General features: G+C 43.0%; 2 protein-coding genes and 1 pseudogene across 3 annotated transcripts in view; 2 read left to right on the forward strand and 1 right to left on the reverse strand.

Moving 5' to 3' along the window:
- Nucleotides 1-24,684, reverse strand: part of LOC128412026 (zinc finger protein 420-like) — a 342,858-nt gene that overhangs the window by 211,070 nt on the left and 107,104 nt on the right. Inside the window, exon 4 of the mRNA XM_053384809.1 lies at nucleotides 12,195-12,321. Within this exon, the coding sequence (XP_053240784.1) occupies nucleotides 12,195-12,321 (127 nt within the window). The remainder of the gene's footprint in view (nucleotides 1-12,194; nucleotides 12,322-24,684) is intronic.
- LOC128412189 (zinc finger protein 420-like) overlaps nucleotides 1-24,684 on the forward strand; it is a 215,270-nt pseudogene that overhangs the window by 150,781 nt on the left and 39,805 nt on the right.
- The window catches only part of LOC128412063 (zinc finger protein 436-like), a 130,442-nt gene continuing 127,739 nt past the window's right edge, over nucleotides 21,982-24,684 (forward strand). The window contains exon 1 of one of the 2 annotated variants that reach the window (XM_053384908.1): nucleotides 21,982-22,055. The gene's annotated coding sequence lies outside the window, so the exon portion shown is untranslated. The remainder of the gene's footprint in view (nucleotides 22,056-24,684) is intronic. The other variant, XM_053384905.1, reaches the window with a different exon arrangement.

Here is a 24,684-nt window from a genome sequence, read left to right on the forward strand (position 1 = left end):
TTATGCTGCGTTTAGAACCAGAATTGCATTAGCGTAGAAACTGTTTTTCAGGCGGCTAGTCCTGGCCTTTATAACCCTATACCTTCTTCCAGAAGGCAGAAGCTGAAAGAGGTCATTTCCGGGGTGCGTACTATCATGTGCTATCTCTGCCGCTTTCCTATGGCACCTGGCAGCATAGATTTGATCTAAGGTGGGAAGAGTGCACCCAATAATTCTCTCTGCAGTCTTTACAACCCTGGATAGCATTGTTTTTTCCCTGGCCGTGCAGCTCCCAAACCACACGCACAGAACATAAGTTAGTACGCTCTCCACAGTGCAATGGTAGAATGCCATCAACAGGTCCTTTGAGAGATTGTTTTTCCGGAGGATTCTCAGAAAATATAACCTCTGCTGTGCTCTCTTCACCAGGTCTTTGCTGTTCTCTCCCCAGGTTACGTCGTCTCTCAACTCCATTCCCAGAAATCGAAACACTGAGACCTGTTCCACGCACTTCCCCTCAATAATAAGTGGCTGAATATTCAATTTACATTTCCTAAAGTCCACAATGATCTCTTTTGTTTTCTTTAAGTTAAGCAGTAAGTTGTTTTTCCTGCACCACTCCCCAACTGCTCAACTTCCTTCCTATAGGCCGTCTCCCCCTCTCCAGCCGTAATTAAACCAATCACCGTTGTATCATCTGCGAACTTAATAATCTTATTACTGGGGTATTTGGGGGCACAGTCAGCTGTATAGAGCGTGTATAAAAGCGGGCTCAATACGCACCCCTGCGGCGTCCCCGTATTCGTGATGAGATCCGCAGAGACGTGGGAACCCAACCTGACCCTTTGGGAACGGTTTGATAGAAAGTCTAATATCCACCTGCACAAACATGGTGGAAGTCCCAGGTCTAATAATTTGGGCACCAATCTATGCGGAAGAATAGTATTAAATGCAGAACTAAAGTCTACAAATAACAATCTTGCATAGTTCCCTTGCTTCTCCAAATGAGTCAGGACAGCATGTAAGGCCATTGCCACAGCATCCTCGGTGGATCTCTTTGCCTTGTACGCAAACTGGTAAGGGTCAAGTCCCACTGGCAGACAAGATAAGATGCGCTTCCTCACCAATTTTTCGAAACATTTCATTATAATGGGTGTCAGCGCCACAGGGCGAAAATCATTCAGACTGTCTATCTTTGATGTTTTTGGCAGTGGTATAATGGTAGCGGATTTCAGACAGGGTGGAACAGTGGCTTGGGCCAGAGACTGGTTAAAAATCTTCGTAAAGATTCCTGCCAGTTGGTCCGAACAATCTCTTAGCACCCTGCCAGCCACCCCATCTGGGCCCATAGCCTTCCTCGTGTTTACCTCCTTTAATATTCGCCTCACTTCTCCCTCTTCCACCCTGGCAGCATTTCCAGTAGGTAGTGACGCCAATAGCTCTGGCATCCCTGTTGGAGTCACCTCAAATCGGGCAAAGAAGGTATTCAACTCTCCCACCAAGGAAGCAGTACCCTCTACCACTGATAAATTCCTTGATTTATAACCAGTCAGATGTTGGACTCCCTGCCACATTTGTCTAGTATCATGATTTCTCAGATGGTCCTCAATTTTTCCTCTGTACTCCGCTTTTGCTTTCCTGATACCCGTCTTCAAGTTCGCTCTTTCTATGCCATACAATACCCGGTCCCCAGTTCTAAAAGCAGAATTTCTGGCCTTCAATAATCTCCTAACCTCTCCTGTCATCCAGGGCTTCCTATTCGGATACAACTTAACATATTTTTCCCTGGTGACATTTGCTGTGCAGAATCTAATATAATCCAGGACCGTTGATGTATAAGTTTCTAGATCTTGATGGTCGAAGATATTCCAGTCGGTCTCCTGGAAACAGTCCTGCAGTTGCTGAGAGGCTCCCTCAGGCCACACCATAACCATCCGTGTTTGTATCTGGCCTTGTTTCCTGAGGGGTGTGTATACTGGTGTCAGAAGCAGGGACACATGATCTGAACCACCGAGGTGCGTCAAGGTCTTGACCTCATAGGTCTTGACCTCATTTCTTCTTTTCCTTTAAAGTTAACCCAGACCGCACTGTGATCTGAAATTGTCCTTGGATGAATTTCTGCTTTTGTAATATTATTTAATAAATCCTTTGTTGTCCAGATCGCGTCGATTTGTCCCGCCGATTTATGTGGCTCTGAATAATGCGTAAATTCAGGCTTAAATTGAAGAAAGTAGGAAAAACCACTGGGCCGGTAAGATACAATCTAAGTCAAATCCCTTATGAATACACAGTGGAAGTGAGGAACAGGTTTAAGGATTTAGATTTGGTGGACAGAGTGCCTGAAGAACTATGGATGGAGGCTCGCAACATTATATAGGAGGCAGCAACGAAAACCATCCCAATGAAAAGGAAATGCAAGAAAGCAAAGTGGCTGTCCAATGAGGCCTTACAAATAGCGGGGGAGAGAAGGCAAGCAAAATGTGAGGGAGATAGAGAAAGATACAGGAAATTGAATGCAGATTTCCAAAAAATAGCAAGGAGAGATAAGAAGGCCTTCTTAAACAAGCAATGCAAAGAAATAGAGGAAAACAATAGAATGGGAAGAACCAGAGATCTGTTCGAGAAAATTGGAGATATGAAAGGAACATTTCGTTCAAAGATTGCCATAATAAAGGACAAAAGTGGTAAGGACCTAACAGAAGCAGAAGACATCAAGAAGAGGTGGCAAGAATACACAGAGGAATTATACCAGAAAGATATGGATGTCTCGTACAGCCCAGGTAGTGTGGTTGCTGACCTTGACCCAGACATCCTGGAGAGTGAAGTCAAATGGGCCTTAGAAAGCACTGCTAATAACAAGGCCAGTGGAAGTGATGGTATTCCAGCTGAACTATTTAAAATTTTAAACGATGATGCTGTTAAGGTGCTACACTCAATATGCCAGCAAGTTTGGAAAACTCAGCAGTGGCCAGAGGATTGGAGAAGATCAGTCTACATCCCAATCCCAAAGAAGGGCAGTGCCAAAGAATGCTCCAACTACTGCACAATTGCACTCATTTCACACGCTAGCAAGGTTATGCTTAAAATTCTACAAGGAAGGCTCAAGCAGTATGTGGACCGAGAACTCCCAGAAGTGCAAGGTGGATTTAGAAGAGGCAGAGGAACCAGAGACCAAATTGCAAACATGCGCTGGATTATGGAGAAAGCTAGAGAGTTCCAGAAAGACATCTACTTCTGCTTCATTGACTATGCAAAAGCCTTTGACTGTGTCTACCATAGCAAACTATGGCAAGTTCTTAAAGAAATGGGAGTGCCTGATCACCTCATCTGTCTCCTGAGAAATCTCTATGTGGGACAAGAAGCTACAGTTAGAACTGGATATGGAACAACTGATTGGTTCAAAATTGGGAAAGGAGTACGGCAAGGCTGTATATTATCCCCCTGCCTATTCAACTTATATGCAGAATTCATCATGCGAAAGGCTGGACTGGATGAATCCGAAGCCGGAATTAAGATCGCTGGAAGAAATATCAACAATCTCAGATATGCAGATGACACAACCTTGATGGCAGAAAGTGAGGAGGAATTAAAGAACCTTTTAATGAGGATGAAAGAGGAGAGTGCAAAATATGGTTTGAAGCTCAACATCAAAAAAACGAAGATCATGGCCACTGGGCCCATCACCTCCTGGCAAATAGATGGGGAAGAAATGGAGGCAGTGAGAAATTTTACCTTCTTGGGCTCCATGATCACTGCAGATGGTGACAGCAGCCACGAAATTAAAAGACGCCTGCTTCTTGGGAGAAAAGCAATGGCAAACCTAGACAGCATCTTAAAAAGTAGAGACATCACCTTGCCAACAAAGGTCCGTATAGTTAAAGCCATGGTTTTCCCAGTAGTGATGTATGGAAGTGAGAGCTGGACCATAAAGAAGGCTGATCGCTGAAGAATTGATGCTTTTGAATTCTGGTGCTGGAGGAGACTCTTGAGAGTCCCATGGACTGCAAGAAGATCAAACCTCTCCATTATGAAGGAAATCAGCCCTGAGTGCTCACTGGAAGGACAGATCCTGAAGCTTAGGCTCCAATACTTTGGCCACCTCATGTCAGGGAATTGGAGGCTGCAGGGGAAACCACGAGGGAGGGAGACAAATATAGAGAGCCCAAGCCGGCATTCAGCAGTGTCTCTTCCTCGTCAGAAGGGGAAACTGGCAGGGGGGAGCCTAAAGCAGGACCCAGCCATTCACAGGGCAAAACGAAAAAGAAACGTCATTTCCGGGAATGGGCTTGTTGGCAGCGTCACAGACGAAAGTCAGATGACTCATCTGGATAGCCGAGTATGGATGTCTGTGTTTGATCTCTCGTAAACGGCTTTGAAGCTGAACAATAAATCTTGTGAAGAGATGGCGCAAAGCCCGGAGTGTTGCTTTACTAGCTTATCAGCACCCTCACCCCTTACACCTCATGAGAAGAGAAGACTCCCTGGAAAAGAGCCTGATGTTGGGAAAGATGGAGGGCACAAGGAGAAGGGGACAACAGAGGACGAGTTGGTGGGACAGTGTTCCCGAAGCTACAAATATGAGTCTGACCAAACTGCGGGAGGCAGTGGAAGACAGGAGTGCCTAGCGTTCTCTGGTCCAGGGGGTCACGAAGAGTCGGACACGACTAAACGACTAAACAACAACAATATATATTTATATAAATATTTAGTTAGTCAGAAGCAACCCAGCAATAAAGCCCAATTAATAGAGGCAACAATTCCATCTTGGTTTCACATTATTACAGCTGCAGAATGAAAAAACTTGGTTCACTCCATGGGAAGGCGTTGTAAGGCCAGAATTAAAGCTAAAGGTTAACAAACTAAGTATTAATTGACATGGTGAGAATTTCTGTAGATCTCATTTTTTCTATGTCTTTCATGTTTCGTTTTTATGGCTGCTGTTCTAATACATATGCTTTCACAAAAGTTACTGCATTGCATTCTTCATTAAATTATATTTCCATTGATAAACAATTTTATGGTATTACTCCCAAAAAAGTGGTGTTTTGAGCCATCAAACCTCGGAAATATACTTTTTGTTTTTTTTCAATATAATTTTTATTAGTTTACAGCAAAAAACATATATTACTAACCAAATTTTCACAAATTATACTTTTTAGACTTCCTTCGATTTTTCTGGTAATCATCCATATATACTCCTAACTATAACGCATTTCCTTTTTTGCATTGCCTTTTAACTTTCGCCTTTACCAATATATATTTTCCCAAACAATACATCTTAACCTTTACAGTGCTTCTTGAAACCCCACTAGCGTTGTTTGTGAATCACATAAATTTTTCAGATAATCTACAAACTTCCCCCAATGTTCGATGAACTTTCGATTTTTAAAATATCTTATTTTTCCAGTCAGTTTATCTAGCTCCGCATAGTCTATTAATTTCGTTCTCCACTCTTGAATTGTCGGTGTTTCTTCCTGTTTCCACATCTGGGCTAGTAAAATTCTTGCTGCCACAACCGCATACTGGAATAGCTTACAGTCTTTCCTTCTTATCTCTTTTCCTGTGATACCTAAAAGAAAAGCTTCTGGTTTTTTGACAAAAGTATATTTTAACATTTTTTTTAATTCATTATATATCCCTTCCCAGAAGTTCTTAACCTTCTTACATTCCCACCACATGTGATAAAATGTTCCCTCCCTTTCTTTGCATTTCCAACACTTATTATCCGTTTTATACATTTTGGCTAACTTGACCGGTGTGATATACCATCTATAGAACATTTTCATCACATTTTCCTTTAGTCCCATGCATGCAGTGAATTTTAAATTTTCTTTCCATAATTTCTCCCAATCATCAAATTGAATATTGTGTCCAAAATCTCTAGCCCAGTGTATCATTACTGATTTAACTTCTTCGTCCTTCGTACACCATTCCAACAATATCTTGTACATTTTTGACAAGATCTTATTATCACTGTTAATTATATCCAATTGAAACCTGGAGTCTTTTTCTATATACCCCTTTTCCTTTGCATCTTTCTTAAACATTTCATTTACCTGGAAGTAGTGTAACCAATCGTATACATAGTCCTTCACTTGTTCATATGGTTTTAGTTTCCATTTTCCTCCTTCCTTCATTACCAGTTCTCCGTATGTAGCCCAATTACCTCTCATGTTCACTTTCTTTACACTCATAACCTCCAACGGAGATAACCAATGTGGGACCCTTGGTTCTAAAAGGTTGTACCTGTCCCATACTTCTATTAACGAATTTCTGAAGATGTGGTTTCCAAATCCTTTGTGAACCCTTTTTTTATCACACCATAAATAGGCGTGCCACCCGAACCTGTTGTCAAAACCTTCAAGATCTAATAATTCCTTGTTTTCAAGCTTAATCCAATCCTTTAGCCAGCAAATACATGCTGCCTCATAATATAGTTTCAAATCTGGCAGGGCGAAGCCTCCTCTCTCTTTCGCATCTGTAAGTAATTTATATTTTATTCTTGGCTTCTTGCCCTGCCAGATATCCCTTGATATCACTTTTTGCCAATCTTTGAAGGTTCCGCTCCCCTTAATTATGGGGATTGTCTGAAACAAAAATAACAACCTTGGGAGCACGTTCATCTTAATTATAGAAATCCTGCCCCAAAAGGACAACTTCATTCTATTCCACACCTCTAGGTCTTTTTTTATACCTTTCCATATTTGAGCATAATTATTCTGGTACAGGTCAATATTTTTAGTTGTTAACCATATTCCCAGGTATTTTACTTTCTTCACTACTTCTATCTCCGTTTGTTGTTGCAATATTTCTGTTTTATCCTGCTCCATATTTTTAGCCATTATTTTAGTTTTTTTCTTATTCAGTCTAAACCCGGCCACCATCCCAAATTGTTCAATCTCCTCCAGTACCTCTCTTACACTTTCTAATGGTTCCTCCATCGTTATAACCAGATCGTCGGCAAAAGCTTTCACTTTGTATTCATTCTGACCTACTGTTACCCCTTTTATTCGACTATTTTGTCTTATTGCATTTAAAAAGACCTCCAGAACCGTTATGAATAACAATGGTGAGAGCGGACATCCCTGTCTTGTTCCTTTAGATATTTTTATATCTTCGGAGACCACGTTATTAACTATCAATTTAGCTCGCTGCTCTGTATATATTGCCTTGATACCATTAAAGAACTCTTCTCCTACCTCCATATATTCAAGATTTTTCAACATAAATTCCCATATTATATTATCGAAGGCCTTTTCAGCATCCACAAACATTAGTATCGCTTGCTTCTCGTTCCTGGCATGCAGATATTCTAAAATATTAATTATATTTCTTACATTGTCTTTCAATTGTCTGCCTGGCAGGAACCCTGCTTGGTCTTTGTGGATAATACTCATTAATATCTTTTTAATTCTCTTTGCTAAAATACCCGCAAATATTTTATAATCTGTATTCAGTAAAGAAATAGGCCTATAATTTTTAACTTGTGTTAGGTCTGAATCTTGTTTGGGAATTAATGTTATAAATGCTTCTTTCCATGTATCTGGAATCTCTCTTGTTTTTAAAATATTATTCATTACTTCTTTCAATGGGGTCATCAAAACTTCGCTCATTTCCTTATAGTATCCTGATGTAAATCCATCTGGTCCCGGGGCTTTCCCTCTCTTCAATTCCTTTACGACCTCTTTAATCTCATCGACTTCAATTGGGGTGTTCAGCTTGTCTTTTTGTTCTGTCGGGATCTTCTGCACCTTTTTATTTCTTAAAAATCTTTCAATTTTCTTCACATTATTTCTTTCTTTATCCTTATATAATTGACTATAAAAGTCCAAGAATCCTTTCCTAATTTCTTTTGGGGAGACTTTCTCTTCTCCATTCACAATAATTTTGTTAATTGTATTCTGTTCTTTTCTCTTTTTAATTTGCCATGCAAGCAGTTTGCCTGATTTGTTCGCGTATTCAAAGTTTCTCTGTCACAGTCTTTTGATGTTCCATTCTATTTCCTTATTTATAATAATTGAAAATTGCGTCTGTAAAATCTTAATTTCTTGTTTAATCTTTGAACTGTTTGGTTTTTTAATTAATTTTTGCTCCTTTTCCATAATCTGATTCAAGATTTCTTTTTTCCCTTTTTCCCTAAGTTTATTCTTCAGTGAATTCTGCTGAATAAAGAAACCTCTCATCACTGCTTTGCTTGCATCCCAAACAATGCTAATCTTTGTACCTTTATTAAGATTATCTATAAAATATTCGGTTAGTTTCTTTCGTGCCTTATCCATGATCTTTTCATCGTCCAGTAAATAGTCGTTAATTCTTCATCTAAAAGATCTTTCCTCAAATCCTTTTAATTCCAATTCTATTGGGTTATGATCTGAAATTACTTTGGGTTGAATTTCAATCTTTTGAATTCTTGGGGTCAGTTCATTTGAAACCCAAATTTGATCAATTCTTGACATTGACTGATTCGGTTCTGAATAGTACGTGAATTGTTTTTCCAGCGGGTGTCTGAGCCTCCAAATATCAATCAAATTACAATTCTTAGTCATTGAGAAAAAAGACTTTGGAAGTTTCCCTTCTTTGTTTTTTCCTTCTCTTAATCTATCCATCTGTAGAGAAACCACGCCGTTCATATCACCCATTATTATGATCTTCTGATCCATATATTCAAATAGTTTTTCTTCCAAAGTTTTATAAAAATCAGTCTTATTTCCATTAGGTGCATAGATCCCGACAATTATTAAATTTTCGCCTTGCCACTTGATCTGGACTGCTATAATTCTCCCATCTTCGTCTTTAAAAAGTTGTTTGGCTTCAATTTTGTTTTTGATGTATAGAACCACACCTCTTTTTTTCTCTTTATCCGATGATATAAATTCGTTCCCTAGTCTCTTATTTATCAAAATTTTCCTGTGTCTTCTTGCCACGTGCGTTTCCTGCAAACATATAATGTCCAAATTTTTCTTCTTAAGAAATTGTTCAATTTTATTTCGTTTTCTTTTATCATTCATCCCATTAACATTCCAATTCCATAATTTTAACGCCATCTTGCAGTCAAATTAAATAATTTTATTTGTTTACCTATAGTCTGTCTTCCTTTTCTGCTTCCTCTTCCTCTTCTTCGCCTCCTTCTTCGTCTTCTTCTTCTTCCTCGGATCTTTTCCCATGCTCCTCTTCCTCTTCCGCTGATTCTAACTCATCTCTAGGTCCTGATCCTCTTCCTGCTCCTGCACCCTTCACATCTTCTTCTTCAACTTGTAATTCCTTGTACCTTCTCGTAAATTTCCCAATCTCTTCTGGGCTTGTCAACCTGCGTTTTTTCGTTTTGTAGAAGAAGGAAACTCCTTCCGGAAATTCCCATCTGAAATCAATCTTATTTTTCTTAAGTATCTGTACCAGTGGCTTATATGGATCTCTTCGTTTCAACAGCCTAATCGGTATGTCTTTAAAAATTATTATGTAATTTCCATCAATGTACAATCTTTTCTCTCTGTTCCTCTGTAATATCAAGTTTCTCATCTCCCGATCTTTAAATGTAATTAAACAATCACCTGGAAATTTCCTTGCCTTTGTTGTTCTTACTCTCATTCTGAATGCATTTTGTACTGTTTTTGCCACATCTTCCATTGGTAGTTCCAGCCACTTCGCAATTTCTACTATCAGCTTCTCTTTAATATTTTCATTCTGCATTTCCGGTACCGATCTCAGCCTCAGGTTGACCTCCCTCTGTCTCAATTCATTCATAGCAATTATATCTTTAATTTCCTCCTGAGATTTGTTAATTTCTGTTATTTCCACTTTCAGCCTTTCTTCCTCCCGCTTCACCTCCTTCATCTCCAATTTAGTTTTTTTCAGGCCTTCTTCCACAAATTGTGTTCTTTTAGACACCTCTTTTATTTGCCCTTTCAGTTCATTCACTGTCTCGTCAATTTTTTTATCCATTTTCCCAATTTTGTTATCCACTTGTTCCATTTTCTTATTCACTTGTTCCAGTTTAGTATCCAAGTTCTTTTCACTCTGTTTGATTTCTGCGAACATTTTCAATATTTCTGCTCTAAAGTCTGATTCTTGTTTAGATGCTCTCCTATCAGTTGGCGTTCCCCCCTCCATCCCTTTCTTTTGTTGGTGTGTCATTTTAGTTCAATATCTTTAAATATAATCCCCTTTCCACCAAATCCCCACAATAGAGTCAAATTTCAAAACTTAGATTCAAATATACAATAAATACATTAAATATTTAAAAGAGAAACATGACTTATAAACCAAAGTTAGTCCAACTCTTTCCAGTATCTCAATCACAGATGGAAACCAATCTTCTTGCCCCCAATCGGGCTAATCCTTGATTCGGCTTTCCCTTTAATTTTGCAATTATAATCCAAATTGTAGTCCAATTTATAATCCAACTGGTGTATTGTCCCTCATACAGATCCAAGTTGTATAATATTTATAAAAGGAAAGGGTTGTGGGTCTTGTCACCAAACTGGTTTAGAGATCAAATTTATAATCCAAAAGAGAATGTTCTTCACAGCCCCAAAATAGCCATCTCCTCTTCCACTGATTATTGGAAAAATAGAAAAAAAAATAAACAAAATTCTCTGCTGGCAAGTCGGCTTCTTTCACTTTACCACGTCCCAAGAGGAATTTTCCATCCAGAGAGTACAAAGGAGCTGGGAACTATCAAGGTCACATAAACTAAGGATTTCTATACAGAGACAGTTCAGAAAATTTTCCACTGGCCAAGAAAGATCTCAGAAAAACAAGTTGCAGTTACCGATTTCTGCCACTAGGGGCCAAGTTCAATTAGAGAATATGGTTGATAAGTCCCATTTAAATTTAAATTTAAATTTTTGTTCAAAACATTGTGGTTGTGGCCCTTTCAGATTGCCCTCTGTCCGTAGTATCAAATGCTGTTTATCTTCAGAAAAAAAATATGCTGTTTATCTTCAGGAAAAAAAAACCGGAAAAAAAGAGCAAAAAGGACCGAAGGCTTCTCTTTTAACTCCTCCGTTCCATCGACAATCTCAAAATAAACCCAGATACATTCTGTTCTCCCTTTTAACATATAACTTAGATTTCTTTAAGCTGGCAAAATACTTCTTTTTTTTTTTAATTTAATATTTATTAGGATTTTCAAAAAACACACAACAAACAAGAACAAGAAATAAACAAAACAAAAGAGAAAAAAAACACAAAAATACATAATATTCAAAAATACTTCAACTTTGTTTCAGAAAGTTTCGAAAAGTTTTTGAAAGTTATGGGAGAAACGGAAACAGTAACCGCTAGAGGCAACTTACTTTCGCTTTCCTGCTCTGCTGTATCGCTGCGTCAGAGCTGATCCCAGATAGAAACCGAACTCGGGAAAAAAAACCCTTAATAATCTGGAGCTTCCTTTGGGTCCAAATCTTTCAATTTTAATCCAAATAGGTCCAAATTCTTTTAGTTTTGAGAGCGGAGCGCTGTTCCTTGCAAGCACGGGGCTTCGCTATTCGAGTGCAGCAATGGCTTCCCGATAGCCCGCTATCCCGTTCCGCCGTACTCTTCGCCCTTTTGGGGGCTACCTGACGGCCGGACGGGCGGCTCTAGGGCTCTGCCGGGAACCTGGGGCCTCGGACACCCTCCAGAGGCTTTTTGGGGGGTTACTGCGCCCTGTAACACCCCCTTTTCACCCGAAATAGCTGGGATCTTCCTCTCCGAAAAATCCCTCGCTTGCGACCAGATCGCGCTCCACCGGAAGTCCCCGGAAATATACTTTTTGAAAGAGATTTCCACAATTTTGGCCACTACTATAAATTGTTTATTTTAAAGTTAATGTACTTTTTATATGGGATCAGATTGTTATTACTAATATTTCATGTGTATATATGTGTTGGAAGCCACCCAGAGTGGCTGGGGCAACCCAGCCAGATGGGCAGGGGATAAATAAAAATTACTACTATTACTATTACTATTATTATTATCACCGATTCTACTACCTGAGATTCAATAAGCCTGGCTCTTCTCTGGGATGGATTTTGTTTGGCCCAGTCATGGCATCCCCTCCATCGCCAATGTCAGGCGTCTCTTGGGTCAACCCAAGAAAACAAAAACAGAAAACCTGACAGAAACTAGGTGTTGTATTGGGCGCTGTTGAGCTCTGTGAAAATATATGAGGTTTGTCACATAGAGGTATTTTTTGAATTCCCAGGCAGATAGGACAATCCCACAGGGAGCCTTACCAAGAGAGGCCACGATCCCACAATTCTCCTCCATGACGTCCTTATGCAGAGCTCTCTGGTCAGGATCCAGCAACACCCACTCTTCGTCCGTGAAACGAACAGCGACATCTTCAAAGCACACTGGACCCTAAAATAAAAAGGGAAATGTCCTCCTCTGACACAGCAGAAATATGATCTGCTACACAATGCTCTGTCTCCTTCCTTCCTCTTAATTGCTGCGTTGTTTCAATAGGATTGCTTTGCTGCACATTTTAATTCTGGATGCCTATTTTGACATTTTAATTGAATTATTTTATTCTGCTTTTAATTATGGGTATTCGTCTTTGTGCAAATAGGTGGTTCTCTTCCTTGTGGTTTTCAAGTCATCCTGCCCACGCAGGGATTCCAGTTTCCCAGATGGAAGGATCCCCTTTCTCCTCTCCTCATGTCCTGTTCTGAAGAGGATCCTTCCCAGTGCCCCACAGCCAAATTCCAGGGGTTCAAGGGGGCATGCTGTTGGGGCTACCTAAGGTGAATAACAAGGCCAGTGGAAGTGATGATATTCCAGCTGAACTATTTAAAATTTTAAAAGATGATGCTGTTAAGGTGCTACACTCAATATGCCAGCAAATTTGGAAAACTCAGCAGTGGCCAGAGGATTGGAGAAGATCAGTCTACATCCCAATCCCAAAGAAGGGCAGTGCCAAAGAATGCTCCAACTACTGCACAATTGCACTCATTTCACACGCTAGCAAGGTTATGCTTAAAATTCTACAAGGCAGGCTTAAGCAGTATGTGGACCGAGAACTCCCAGAAGTGCAAGCTGGGAGAAGAGCACAAAATATGGTCTGAAGCTCAACATCAAAAAAACGAAGATCATGGTCACTGGTCCCATCACCTCCTGGCAAATAGAAGGGGAAGAAATGGAGGCAGTGAGAGATTTTACTTTCTTGGGCTCCATGATCACTGCAGATGGTGACAGCAGTCACGAAATTAAAAGACGCCTGCTCCTTGGGAGAAAGGCGATGGCAAACCTAGACAGCATCATAAAAAGCAGAGACATCACCTTACCAACAAAGGTCCGTATAGTTAAAGCCAGGGTCTTCCCAGTAGTGATGTATGGAAGTGAGAGCTGGACCATAAAGAAGGCTGATCGCCAAAGAATTGATGCTTTTGAATTCTGGTGCTGGAGGAGACTCTTGAGAGTCCCATGGACTGCAAGAAGACCAAACCTCTCCATTCTTAGGGAAATCAGCCCTGAGTGCTCACTGGAAGAACAGATCCTGAAGCTGAGGCTCAGGATCATGCTGAGGGCATGTTGATTGCCCTCTTAAAAGACAAAGTCCAGCAACTGGAGGAACGTGTAGCTACGCTCCAAAGAATTAGAGAGCTGGAGCTCTTCTTGGAAGCAACAGAGCACACCGTCTCCACCAAGGAGGAGACAGGGGACTCCCCTGAGAAGGAGGCTAGTTCACCAACACAGGAGCCAGATATATGGAGAAACGTGACTCAAAGAAGTAGGAGGCCCAGGGTTCGCTCTGATTGTTTAGAAATACACAATCGCTTTGAGGTCCTCTCCCCTAGCATGGAAGACGAAGAGCAGACTCCATTTGAGGATCTCTCCCTCATTACAGTCGATCAGGTATATGAAGACGAGCAGCAAAGTCAGCCCTCAGGGAATGTGCAGGCGACCTTGAAACGGACAGCTCACGGAAGAACCCCGACCAGACCTAAGAGGAGGCGTGTAGTGGTGATAGGGGATTCCCTACTGAGGGGAACAGAAGCAGTGATCTGTGGGCCTGACAAGATGTCTCGGGAAGTGTGCTGTCTCCCCGGGGCTAAGATCCAAGATGTAACTGAACGACTGCAAGGAATCATAAAACCCACTGACAAATACCCCTCCTCTTGGTTCATGTGGGAACCAATGACACTGCAAGCAATAGCCTCCAGAAGATCAAAAGAGATTACGAGGCTCTGGGCAGGAAATTGAAGCAATTAAATGCACAAATTGTCATCTCATCTGTCCTCCCAGTTGAACGACGTGGCCCAGGGAGAGAGGGAAAAATAGTGGAAGTGAACAACTGACTTCGCAAATGGTGTAAACAGGAACGGTTTGGATTCTTAGATCACGGAATGCAGTTTCTTGAAGATGGACTTCTGGCAAGCGATGGGCTGCACCTCACAACGGTTGGGAGGAATGTTTTTGCAAAAAATCTCAGAAACCTCATCAGGAGGGCTTTAAACTGACTAATGTGGGGGAGGGAGACAGTGGTCCTGAAGGTAGGAGTCTATCAATTGATGAAGATGATCATCCAAATGTCATAGACCGAATGGAGCAAACAGCACGCAGACCTAGTGGTGGGAGGAAAAAATTCTTAAATAAGAGACACGGGGGAATGATTAATGGACTTCAATGTCTGTACACTAATGCGCAAAGTATGGGAAATAAACAAGATGAGCTTGAGCTCTTGGTGCAGCAAACTAAATATGACATAATAGGAATCACTGAAACCTGGTGGGATAAGTCCCACGATTGGAATGTAATAATGGAGGGATACAATCTATTTCAGAGAAACAGACCAGACAAGAAAGGAGGAGGAGTGGCGTTATATGTCAGGGATGTGTATACCTGTGAAGAGATCCAAGATTTAGAACCTCAAAGCCAAAGTGAGAGCATTTGGGTCAAAATTAAGGGAGAGAAGAATAACAGTGACCTCATTGTGGGAGTTTACTATAGATCCCCAAGCCAAACGGAGGACATAGATGATGCCTTCCTGGAACAGATGGCCAAGCATGCAAAAGGAAGGGAGATAGTAGTAATGGGGGACTTCAATTACCCGGATATTTGTTGGATGTCAAACTCAGCCAAGAGCATAAGGTCAAACAGATTCCTCACTGGCCTTGCAGACAACTTCATTGTCCAGAAAGTGGGAGAAGCAACAAGAGGAACAGCCATTTTAGATATGGTCCTAACCAATGTTGATGACCTGGTTAGTGGGGTAGAAGTGGAAGGATCATTAGGCGCGAGTGATCATGCTCTTCTGAAGTTTACTATACAGCGGAAAGGAGCAGCCAAGCATACTAGGACACAATTTGTCGACTTTAAGAAAGCCGACTTCATAAAACTTAGGGAAGTGCTGGGTGAGATCCCATGGACAGTAATACTAAAAGGAAAGGGAGTTCATGATGGCTGGGAGTTTGTTAAGAGGGAGATAGTAAAAGCACAACTTCAGGCAATACCAATGAGACGGAAACATGGAAGGTGCCTAAAGAAGCCAGGGTGGCTATCTAAAGAACTTTTAACTGAGTTAAGATTAAAAAAGGATGTGTAAAAAAAAATGGAAAAGGGGGGAAACCACCAAAGAGGAATTCAAACAAATAGCCAGCACGTGTAGACACAAAGTCAGAAAAGCTAAAGCACAGAATGAACTCAGGCTTGCTAGAGAGGTTAAAAGCAACAAAAAGGGCTTTTATGGGTATGTTCGTAGCAAAAGGAAGAACAAAGAAACAGTGGGGTCACTCAGAGGAGAAGATGGTGAAATGCAAACAGGGGACACAGAAAGGGCTGAACTCCTCAATGCCTTCTTTGCCTCAGTCTTCTCCGATAAAGAAAACAATGCCCGACCTGAAGAATTTGGAGCAAATGATTCAGCAGAGGAAACACAGCCCAGAATAACTAAGGAGATAGTACAAGAATACTTGGCTAGTCTAGATGTATTCAAGTCTCCAGGGCCAGATGAACTGCATCCAAGAGTATTAAAAGAACTGGCAGATGTGATTTCAGAACCACTGGCAGTCATCTTTGAGAATTCCTGGAGAACAGGCGAAGTCCCGGCAGACTGGAGGAGGGCAAATGTTGTCCCTATTTTCAAAAAGGGGAAAAGAGAGGACCCAAATAATTACCGCCCAGTCAGTCTGACATCAATATCAGGGAAGATTCTGGAGCAGATCATTAAGCAAACAGTCTGTGAGCACCTAGAAAGGAATGCTGTGATCACCAATAGTCAGCATGGATTTCTGAAAAATAAGTCATGTCAGACGAACCTGATCTCGTTTTTTGACAGAATTACAAGCCTGGTAGATGAAGGGAACGCAGTGGATGTAGCCTACCTTGATTTCAGCAAGGCATTTGACAAGGTGTCCCATGATATTCTTGTAAAGAAGCTGGTAAAATGCGGTCTTGACTATGCTACCCCTCAGTGGATTTGTAACTGGCTGACTGACCGAACCCAAAGGGTGCTCATCAATGGTTCCTCTTCATCCTGGGAAGAGTGACTAGTGGGGTGCCACAGGGTTCTGTCTTGGGCCCGGTCTTATTCAACATCTTTATCAACGACTTGGATGATGGACTCAAGGTCAAATTTGATCAAATTTGCAGATGACACCAAACTGGGAGGGGTGGCTAACACCCCAGAGGACAGGATCACACTTCAAAACGACCTTGACAGATTAGAGAACTGGGCCAAAACAAACAAGATGAATTTTAACAGGGAGAAATGTAAAGTATTGCACTTGGGCAAAAAAAATGAGAGGCACAAATACAAGATGGGTGACACCTGGCTTGAGAGCAGTACATGTGAAAAGGATCTAGGAGTCTTGGTTGACCACAAACTTGACATGAGCCAACAGTGTGACGCGGCAGCTAAAAAAGCCAATGCAATTCTGGGCTGCATCAATAGGAGTATAGCATCTAGATCAAGGGAAGTAATAGTGCCACTGTATTCTGCTCTGGTCAGACCTCACCTGGAGTACTGTGTCCAGTTCTGGGCACCACAGTTCAAGAAGGACACTGACAAACTGGAACGTGTCCAGAGGAGGGCAACCAAAATGGTCAAAGGCCTGGAAACGATGCCTTATGAGGAACGGCTAAGGGAGCTGGGCATGTTTAGCCTGGAGAAGAGGAGGTTAAGGGGTGATATGATAGCCATGTTCAAATATATAAAAGGATGTCACATAGAGGAGGGAGAAAGGTTGTTTTCTGCTGCTCCAGAGAAGCGGACACGGAGCAATGGATCCAAACTACAAGAAAGAAGATTCCACCTAAACATTAGGAAGAACTTCCTGACAGTAAGAGCTGTTCGACAGTGGAATTTGCTGCCAAGGAGTGTGGTGGAGTCTCCTTCTTTGGAGGTCTTTAAGCAGAGGCTTGACAACCATATGTCAGGAGTGCTCTGATGGTGTTTCCTGCTTGGCAGGGGGTTGGACTCGATGGCCCTTGTGGTCTCTTCCAACTCTATGATTCTATGATTCTATGATTCTATGATTCTATGAAATTGGGCAATCTTGTCGTGTCCCTTTCTCAATCTTAAACTCTTCTGTCACTGCATTGTTCACAATTAATTTTGCCTTTTGTTCAGAGTAAATTGCACCTATACCATTTTCAAAACCTTGACCAACCCCCATCCCCTGTAGGTTCTTCTTCATAAAACTCCAAGAAATGTTGTCAAAGGCTTTCTCTGCGTCCACAAATATCAAAACTGCCTTAGTATTGATATTCACTTGTAGTTTTTCTAGAATATTAATTATATTCCTCGTGTTGTCAGACAAGTGTCTGCCCAGGAGAAAGCCTGCTTGGTCTTTATGAATTTCTTCTACTAGCACCTTTTTTAATCTTTTAGCCAAAATATCTGCAAAAATTTTGTAATCCACATTAAGCAGCGATATGGGGCGGTAATTCTTGAGCTGTGTCTTTTCAGTCTCTGTTTTCAGTATAAGTGTAATATAAGCTTCCTTCCACGACTCTGGTGCCCTTCTCCCTTCCAATATTTCATTGCAGAATTCCTTCAATGGTTGTATTAACCATTCTATCAGAGATCTGTAATATCTTGAAGTCAAACCATCTGGTCCTGGAGATTTACCTAATTGCATGTTCTGGATGGCCCCTTCCACCTCCTGATCCGTTATTTTATAATTCAACATTAGCTGTTTTTCCTGAGAGATTTTGTGTAGTCCATTTATTTTCAAAAATCAATGTCCATTTCTTTCTGCTTCTCCTGTGTATAAAGTTGTTTGAAATATCTCTGAAAACACTTCCTGATCTCCACTGGGTTCTGTATATTCTTTCCTTCCACTTCCAAATTCGTAATGGTATTAAGTTTTTGTCTTTTTTTCATTTGCCAGGCCAGCAGTTTTCCACACTTATTTGCTGATTCAAATGTCTTTTGCCTCATCTGTTTAATCTTCCATTCTATTTCCTGATTCATCAACTTCATATATTGTACTTGATATAACTTTATCTCTTTCAGAATCTCCTGTGACTTTGGTTTTACTCTCAGTTTCTTCTCTCCTTCCTCTATTTTTCCCAGGATTTTATCCTTTTTTCATTCTGAGTTCTCTTCTTAATTGCATTCTGTTGTATTAGGAATCCCCTCATAACCGCTTTACTTGCGTCCCAAATTACTCTTTTTTCCACTGTAGTATTCATATTTATCTCGAAATAGTCTCTTAGAGTTTTTTGGGCCTTCCTGGTCATCTCTTCATTCCTAAACAAAGTATCGTTCATCCTCCATCTAAAGGAACCAGTTGGCATCAATTTCATTTCCATCTTCACAGCATTATGGTCAGAACAAGTTTTGGGGCAGATCTCCACTTTGCTGATCTTCGGAGCCAATCCCCTGGTTACCCAAATTTGATCGATTCTTGTCCATGTCATTTTAGCCTCAGAGAAGAAACTTCCCTCTTTTCCCAGAGGGTTCTTCACTCTCCAAATGTCAACTAAGTCCATATTTTCAGTCATGTCAAAAAAAGTTTTTGGTAGTCTACCATCTTTGGTGACTACCTGTCTCTGTGCCTTGTCCATATTTGTAGACACCACTCCATTCATATCTCCCATCAAAATCATATTATAGTCCATATAGTCCATCAGAGTCTCATGTAGCTTCTTAAAGAACTCCGATTTTCCTTCATTTGGTGCATAAATACCTACAATTAGGAATTTCTCTCCTTGCGATTGAATTTCAATTGCAATAAATCTTCCTTGATCATCTTTAAATATGAATTTTGGTGATAGGCTCTCCTTTGCATAAAGGACCACTCCTCTTTTTTTTACTTTATCTGATGAAATAAATTCTTGGCCCAATCTTTTATTACTCAATATCTTCCTGTTGTATGTAGCCCGGACAGCCCCGTGGCTTTCCACAGATCTGAGGGCAATGAAACAATCGCTGAGATGGCTAGAGTGCTGGTGGCAGAAAACTCATTCTGAATCTCACTGGACATGGGTTAGAGCTCAACATCGAGCCTACCAAGTGGCGATAGCGATGACAAAGAAGACCTTCTTCACCGCCTCTGTTGCATCTGCAGAAAACAGCAGCAGGAGACTCTTTCAGATGGTTTGCAATTTAGTGGAACCACCTGCTCCATCAGGGCCTGGTACGGGCCACATGATCTCCTGCAATGATTTTGCAAAGTTTTTGCAGCTAAAGTCGCTCAGATTTGGAAAGAGATAGACTCCTCTTTTTCCTGGGCGCAGGGCTGGGGCGGGAGAGTGCTAGAGTCCTGTCTCTGTCCATCCTGACTGATAAAAGCAAGCCAGGAAGGGCTGGGCGATGGGCGATGGTGGGGTGGTGAATGCCTCTCTCTGTGAGGGAGCCTTCCCAGAAAAAGGCAGTTATTAAACCACTTCTTAAAAAACCATCTTTAGACCTGGCCAATATGGCCAACTATCGCCCAGTCTTAAATCTTCCATTCTTGGGCAAGGTGATTGAGCATGTGGTTGCTGAACAACTCCAGGCACACCTGGAAGAAGCAGACCATTTGGATCCCTTCCAGGCCTCATTCATGGGACTGAAACTGCCTTGGTTGCACTGGTCGATGATCTCTGGTGGGCTAGGGACAAAGGTGAGAGCTGTTTCCTAGTTCTGCTGGATCTCTCAGTGGCTTTTGATACCATCGACCATAACATCCTTCTGGACCGTCTAGAGTATGGGAAGGCAAACTAAGGCCCAGGGTCTGGATCCGACCAATTGCCTTCTAAATCCGGCCCACTGACAGCCCAGGAATCAGTGTGTTTTTACATGAGAAAAATGTGTGCTTTTATTTAAAATGCATCTCTGGGTTATTTGTGGGGCATAGGAATTCGTTCTTCACCCCCGCAAATATAGTCTGCCCCCCCACAAGGTCTGAAGAACAGTGGACCAGCCCCCCGCTGAAAAAGTTCGCTGACCTCTGGTCTAGAGGGACTGGGAGCTGGGGGCACTGTTATACAGTGGTTCCGCTCCTACCTCCTGGACCATCACCAGAAAGTGGTGGGGGGGTGAATGTTCAGACCCCTGGGCTCTCACTTGTGGGGTGCTTCAGGATTCCGTCCTCTCCCCCATGCTTTTCAACATCTACATGCAGCCGCTGGGAGAGATCATCAGGGGGTTTGGGCTGGGTGTCCATCAGTATGCAGATGATACCCAGCTCTACCTCTCTTTCAATTCGGAACCAGTGAAGGTGGCGAAGGTCCTGTGTGAGTGCCTGGAGGCAGTTGGAGGATGGATGGCAGCTAATGCATTCAGGTTGAATCCTGACAAGACAGAAGTACTGTTTTGGGGGGTGGACAGGGCTACCTTTCAAGGTGACCCGGAAACTACAACTAATCCAGAACACGGGAGCCAGATTGCTGACTGGGAGCGGCCGCTGAGACCACATAACACCAGTCTTGAAAGACCTACATTGGTTCCCATTACGTTTCTGAGCACTATTCAAAGTGTTGGTGCTGACCTTGAAAGCCCTAAACTGCTTTAGTCCAGTAGACCTGAAGGAGCGTCTCCCCCCTCCCCCCATCGTTCTGCCCGGACACTGAGGTCCAGCACTGAGGGCCTTCTAGCAGTTCTGCACTGCGAGAAGCCAAGTTACAGGGAACCAGGCAGAGGGCCTTCTCGGTGGTGGCGCCCGCCCTGTGGAACGCCCTCCCATCAGATGTCAAGGAGATAAACAACTATCTGATGTTTAGAAGACAACTGAAGGCAGCCCTGTTTAGGGAAGGTTTTAATGACTGAGGTTTCAATGTGTTTTTAATATTTGGTTGTAATCCGCTCAGAGTGGCTGGGGAAACCCAGCCAGATGGGCAGAGTATAAATAATAAATTATTATTATTATTAAATAAATTATCATCATCATCGTCACCATCCCCATCAGTTATTTTGAGCTTCTCTTGGTACCTCCTTGGTAGCCAGTGCGATTCTTTCAGCAGGGCTAGAACTCAGGACCCGCTGCCTTGAGGGACATCTAAGAGCAGTTGGGCAGGGAAAGGTCTCCCTTGGGAGGTGGTGGACTCTCCTTCCTTGGAGGTTTCTCAGCAGAGATCGGAGGGCCATCTGCCATGGATGCTTTAGCGGAGATTCCTGCATTGCTGGGGGTGGGACTGGATGACCCAGGGATCGGGGCCGTATCTAGCGGGGGGGGGCGAGGAAGTCCCCCCCCCAGGGGCATAGGCGCCCCCCCCGCAAAATCGGCTTTAAAACGGTGCCATGAATATGTCAATTTATGGGTGGGGGGGGGGAGAGGGGGGTGGCCCCCGAAGAGAAGCTGCTCTGGTCCAGCCAGGAGGGAAAGTGGAGGGGGAGGCAGTTGCACAGGCTCCACATTCCCCCCAGTTGCTCCCCGTCTCTGGACCTCCACTCCCCCCCCCCCTTTCTGCACTTCAGGGATGGATTAGAGAGACCCTTCGCGAGCCGGGATCTGTTCAGGTTGTGCAAAGGGAGGAAGGGCTGAGCTGGGGGACTCGGCTTGGCAAGGGTTAAAGGGAACCGAGCTGCCTTCCTAGAGAGGACAGGAAGCGGGGGGGGGGCAGGTCCTCCAGAGCCAAGGCCCCTCCCTCCCCGGTGTCTCTCCTGCAAGGGCTGCCTCGCTCTCCCCTCCTGGGATCTGGTGAGTCTCCTCTCTCTCTGGGATCTGGTGGGGGTCCCAGGGCTGCAGCAGGGGAGGGGGCCTGGGGGGCCTGATCTGCTCCTGCAGGGGGGGGACCCCAAGTCAGGGAGGAGAGGGTCCTGCCAGGGAGGGGCCAGGTCTGCAACGCTCTCCTTCCTGGAGATCAGAGGATCCCAAACGCATTTGGCCTTTCGCCCCCCCCTTTCAGAAAAACAATAATTCTCCCACGAAATCTCCCTTCTTCAAACAAAGGAGTCCCTGGGACTCGTTGTGACATTGCTCATCGTCATTGCACAACAGAGGGAACAGGTGCAAGTGGTTTTCCAAAGCTGGGCGAGGAGGTGGACTAGACACCCCCCCCCCAAAAAAAAACCCACGAGGAGGAAGGAAGGAAAAGTGGGAAAGAAAGGCCAGGAATAAGGAGAGGGATCCCAGCCCAGAGTCTGGCTGCTGCATTGGGGACCAGTTTCCCAGTGTCTCCCAGGGCAGCTCCCCACGGAGGCCACTGCAGCAATCCCCTCGCACCCAGAGCAGGGCATCCCAGGAGACAGAAGCAGGGGAGTGGGGGTGGGGGTGGGGGGGAGCAACTCCTGAGGACCCCCGAATGAGGACCCCCACTAGAGCCAAGCATCCATTTTCCACAAGATACAAATGACTCCCTTGTCAGTCAGTTCTGACTTCATGCATTGACTGGAAGGCAGGAGCAACCAGGCTGATTCATCTCCCATAAATCCCTTCAGTTGCCTCCGCATTTTGCATTGCAATCTTCCTTCTAGGAGAGCTAGAGTCTGCTTTCTTCGTCTCCTCCTCCTCCTCCTCCAGATACCTCATGGTTTGGGCTGTTGTGCAGTCCAGTCCTGGTAATAATAATAATAATAATAATAATAATAATAATAATAATAACAATAATAATAATAATAATATTTATACTCCACCCACTCTGGGTGTCTCCCAATAGAATACTAAAAACAGTATGAAACATCAAACATTTAAAACTTCCCTAAACAGAGCTGCCTTCAGATGTCTTCTAAAAGTCAGATAGTTGTTTATTTCCTTGACATCTGATGGGAGAGAGTTCCACAGGGCGGGTGCCACTACCGAGAAGGCCCTCTGCCTTCCCTGTAACCTCTTTTCCCGCAATGAGGGAACCGCCAGAAGGCCCTTGGTGCTGGACCTCAGGCTGAACGATGGGGGGGTGGAGATGCTACTTCAGGTCTACTGGGCTGAGGCCATTTAGGGCTTTCAAGGTCAGCACCAACACTTTGAATAATAGGCATCACTGAAACCTGGTGGGATAAGTCCCACGACTGGAATGTAATAATGGAGGGATACAATCTATTTCAGAGAAACAGACCAGACAAGAAAGGAGGAGGAGTGGCGTTATATGTCAGGGATGTGTATACCTGTGAAGAGATCCAAGATTTAGAACCTCAAAGCCAAAGTGAGAGCATTTGGGTCAAAATTAAGGGAGAGAAGAATAACAGTGACCTCATTGTGGGAGTTTACTATAGATCCCCAAGCCAAACGGAGGACATAGATGATGCCTTCCTGGAACAGATGGCCAAGCATGCAAAAGGAAGGGAGATAGTAGTAATGGGGGACTTCAATTACCCGGATATTTGTTGGATGTCAAACTCAGCCAAGAGCATAAGGTCAAACAGATTCCTCACTGGCCTTGCAGACAACTTCATTGTCCAGAAAGTGGGAGAAGCAACAAGAGGAACAGCCATTTTAGATATGGTCCTAACCAATGTTGATGACCTGGTTAGTGGGGTAGAAGTGGAAGGATCATTAGGCGCGAGTGATCATGCTCTTCTGAAGTTTACTATACAGCGGAAAGGAGCAGCCAAGCATACTAGGACACAATTTGTCGACTTTAAGAAAGCCGACTTCATAAAACTTAGGGAAGTGCTGGGTGAGATCCCATGGACAGTAATACTAAAAGGAAAGGGAGTTCATGATGGCTGGGAGTTTGTTAAGAGGGAGATAGTAAAAGCACAACTTCAGGCAATACCAATGAGACGGAAACATGGAAGGTGCCTAAAGAAGCCAGGGTGGCTATCTAAAGAACTTTTAACTGAGTTAAGATTAAAAAAGGATGTGTAAAAAAAAATGGAAAAGGGGGGAAACCACCAAAGAGGAATTCAAACAAATAGCCAGCACGTGTAGACACAAAGTCAGAAAAGCTAAAGCACAGAATGAACTCAGGCTTGCTAGAGAGGTTAAAAGCAACAAAAAGGGCTTTTATGGGTATGTTCGTAGCAAAAGGAAGAACAAAGAAACAGTGGGGTCACTCAGAGGAGAAGATGGTGAAATGCAAACAGGGGACACAGAAAGGGCTGAACTCCTCAATGCCTTCTTTGCCTCAGTCTTCTCCGATAAAGAAAACAATGCCCGACCTGAAGAATTTGGAGCAAATGATTCAGCAGAGGAAACACAGCCCAGAATAACTAAGGAGATAGTACAAGAATACTTGGCTAGTCTAGATGTATTCAAGTCTCCAGGGCCAGATGAACTGCATCCAAGAGTATTAAAAGAACTGGCAGATGTGATTTCAGAACCACTGGCAGTCATCTTTGAGAATTCCTGGAGAACAGGCGAAGTCCCGGCAGACTGGAGGAGGGCAAATGTTGTCCCTATTTTCAAAAAGGGGAAA

This window comes from Podarcis raffonei, chromosome 4 (genome assembly GCF_027172205.1).
Source record: "Podarcis raffonei isolate rPodRaf1 chromosome 4, rPodRaf1.pri, whole genome shotgun sequence".
Lineage (NCBI taxonomy): Eukaryota > Metazoa > Chordata > Lepidosauria > Squamata > Lacertidae > Podarcis > Podarcis raffonei.